This window comes from Jaculus jaculus, chromosome 14, assembly GCF_020740685.1.
Source record: "Jaculus jaculus isolate mJacJac1 chromosome 14, mJacJac1.mat.Y.cur, whole genome shotgun sequence".
Lineage (NCBI taxonomy): Eukaryota > Metazoa > Chordata > Mammalia > Rodentia > Dipodidae > Jaculus > Jaculus jaculus.
The window spans coordinates 868,724-870,853 of NC_059115.1; the positions used below are offsets into that span (position 1 = coordinate 868,724).

The 2,130-nt window shown below is 55.9% G+C and overlaps 1 protein-coding gene across 1 annotated transcript; it reads right to left on the reverse strand.

The window, feature by feature from the left end:
- Positions 1-254: 254 nt before the first annotated feature.
- Positions 255-1,558, reverse strand: Eid2 (EP300 interacting inhibitor of differentiation 2). The gene has a single exon (XM_004670341.2). The coding sequence runs from the start codon at positions 1,556-1,558 to the stop codon at positions 641-643; it is 918 nt and encodes a 305-aa protein (XP_004670398.2). The 3' UTR covers positions 255-640.
- Between the last annotated feature and the right edge of the window lie 572 nt (positions 1,559-2,130).

A 2,130-nucleotide genomic window follows, 5' to 3' on the forward strand; every position in this document is an offset into this window, starting at 1 on the left:
GAGCACAGTGTGACACTCATCAAGTTCTTTCTCCATAGGCTTCCCGTCCCAACACCAGCTTCCACTCTCGCGGTCATTACCATCCAATCATTTCTTCTGCATTTATTGGCCACTTTTCTTTAGTCTGTTGGTTTCTTTTTAAATTTTTTTTTCTTTATTTATTTGCAAGGAGAGAGAAAGAGACAATGGGCCCGCCAAGGGCCTCTCGCCACTGCAGACAATTTCCAGATACATGCACCACTTTTTGCATCTGGCTTTACATGGGTACTGGGGAACTGAACCCAGGCAGTCAAGCTTTGCAAGCAAGCGCCTTTAACCGCGGAGCCATCTTTTCAGCATCAAGTCTCAGTTTTATTAAAAAAAAAAATGAAGCCATGTACATGTAGATAAGACATTTCTCCAACAACGCAGGGTTTAAAAAAAAAAAATCAATCCATCCACCATCAACTCAAAGAAGTAACATCACAGTAGCCTTAGGATGCTTTGGGCATTTTTTTTTTTCTTTTCCTCCCCCTGTTCCATTTTTGAATGCTTTCCCACAAACTTTTTTTTTTCCCCTGCAAATTCTTTGACCTTTCTTAATTTAAAAAAAAAATCACGTTGCAGGACCCAGGGTGGACTTGAAACGCCTTCAAGACTCCTACTCCCTGTTGATGAACCTGTCACAGCCGAGTTCTTCGATCAGGGGGTTGATGACCTCGGACGCGGTCAGGGCTATGGTGAACGTGAGGACGTCAAAGTCCACCCGGTGCGGGTTGCGCTGGTACTCAGCGTCGAAGGCGGCCTCCCGGGCGCGGCAGGCCTCCACGAAGCGGCGGCGGCGCTCCTCCAGCTCCTGGATGCGGCCCGGGGCGATCGGGTAGTTCTCCAGGTAGTGGCGCAGGAACTGCTGGTAGTTGATGCCCAGCACGCTCAGCGGGTGACGGAGGCGCAGGTACGGCAGGGCCGCCAGGCCCCCGGCGTGGCCCGCGCGCGATCGCGGCCGGCCCTCGGGCCCTTCCTCCTCCAGGGGTTCCCCTAGCAACCGGGCCACCTCCGCCATGCGGGCTTCGCGCGACGCGGCCGCCGCCGCTGCCGCCGCCGCCGCCGCCACGGCGCCGTCGCGTCCTCCTCCTCCTCCGGCCCCGGCTCGGGCAGCCCCGGCGGCACCGCCCCGGGCCTCAGCCATCCGGCCTTCCCTGGCCGCCGCGGCCGCCATGCGACTTCCCCTGGCCGCTGCCGCCGCCGCCACCGCCGCCACCACTGCCGCGCCTTCCCGGACAGCAGCCATCGGGCCTCCCCGCTGCGCCTCGTCCGCTGCCCGCCGCCCGCCGCCTACCTCGTCTGCTCCCGGCACGCTGCGCTCGGCCGGCACCTGGGACATCGCGGGCACCCGCAAGCACGACGACTCAGACGGAGATGCGGGAGAGAAAACCAAACGCGACGCGGCGGCGGCGGCGACGGCGGGCGGGGGCGCGTACACGAGCGCAGTGCGCACGGGGAAACGCCGTGTGCACGACTCCCCGCGTGCGCAAGCGTACACCTGGAGCGACCAAAGCCTTGCAGGAGAGGGGCGCATGCGTCAGCCCTGGTGCACGGAGCTTGACTGCCACCTAGCGGCCAATGTGCGCCGGTGCGTGGGAAATCGCAGAATGTCCAAGGGAGGGGAGGGGGTGCGATTTTTACTGAAACACTGGTATGTATGTATGTATGTATGTATGTATGTATGTATGTATGTATGTATGTATGTATGTATGTATGTATGTATGTATGTATGTATGTATGTATGTATGTATGTATGTATGTATGTATGTGTATGTATGTATGTGTGTGTGTATGTGTGTGTGTGTATGTATGTATGTATGTATGTATTTATGTATGTATGTATGTATGTATTTAGACAGAGGGAAAGAGGCAGAGAGAGAGAGAGAGAGAGGAGAGAATGGGCACGCCAGGGCCTCCAGCTGCTACAAACAAACCCCAGACCCATGCACCACCTTGTGCAGCTGGCTCGCGAGGGTCCTGGGGACTTGAACCTGGGTTTTTCGGCTTTTCAGGCAATCACCTTAACCGCTAAGCCATCCCTCCAGCCCTCAACCAGTTTGAACTAAAAAAAAAATTTAAGTATGTTTTGAAAGTTTTTATTTATTT

Excerpts from the sequence above, each read along its gene's own strand:
- Eid2 (XM_004670341.2), bottom strand. The coding sequence starts at position 1,558 with ATGCGCCCCTCTCCTGCAAGGCTTTGGTCGCTCCAGGTGTACGCTTGC.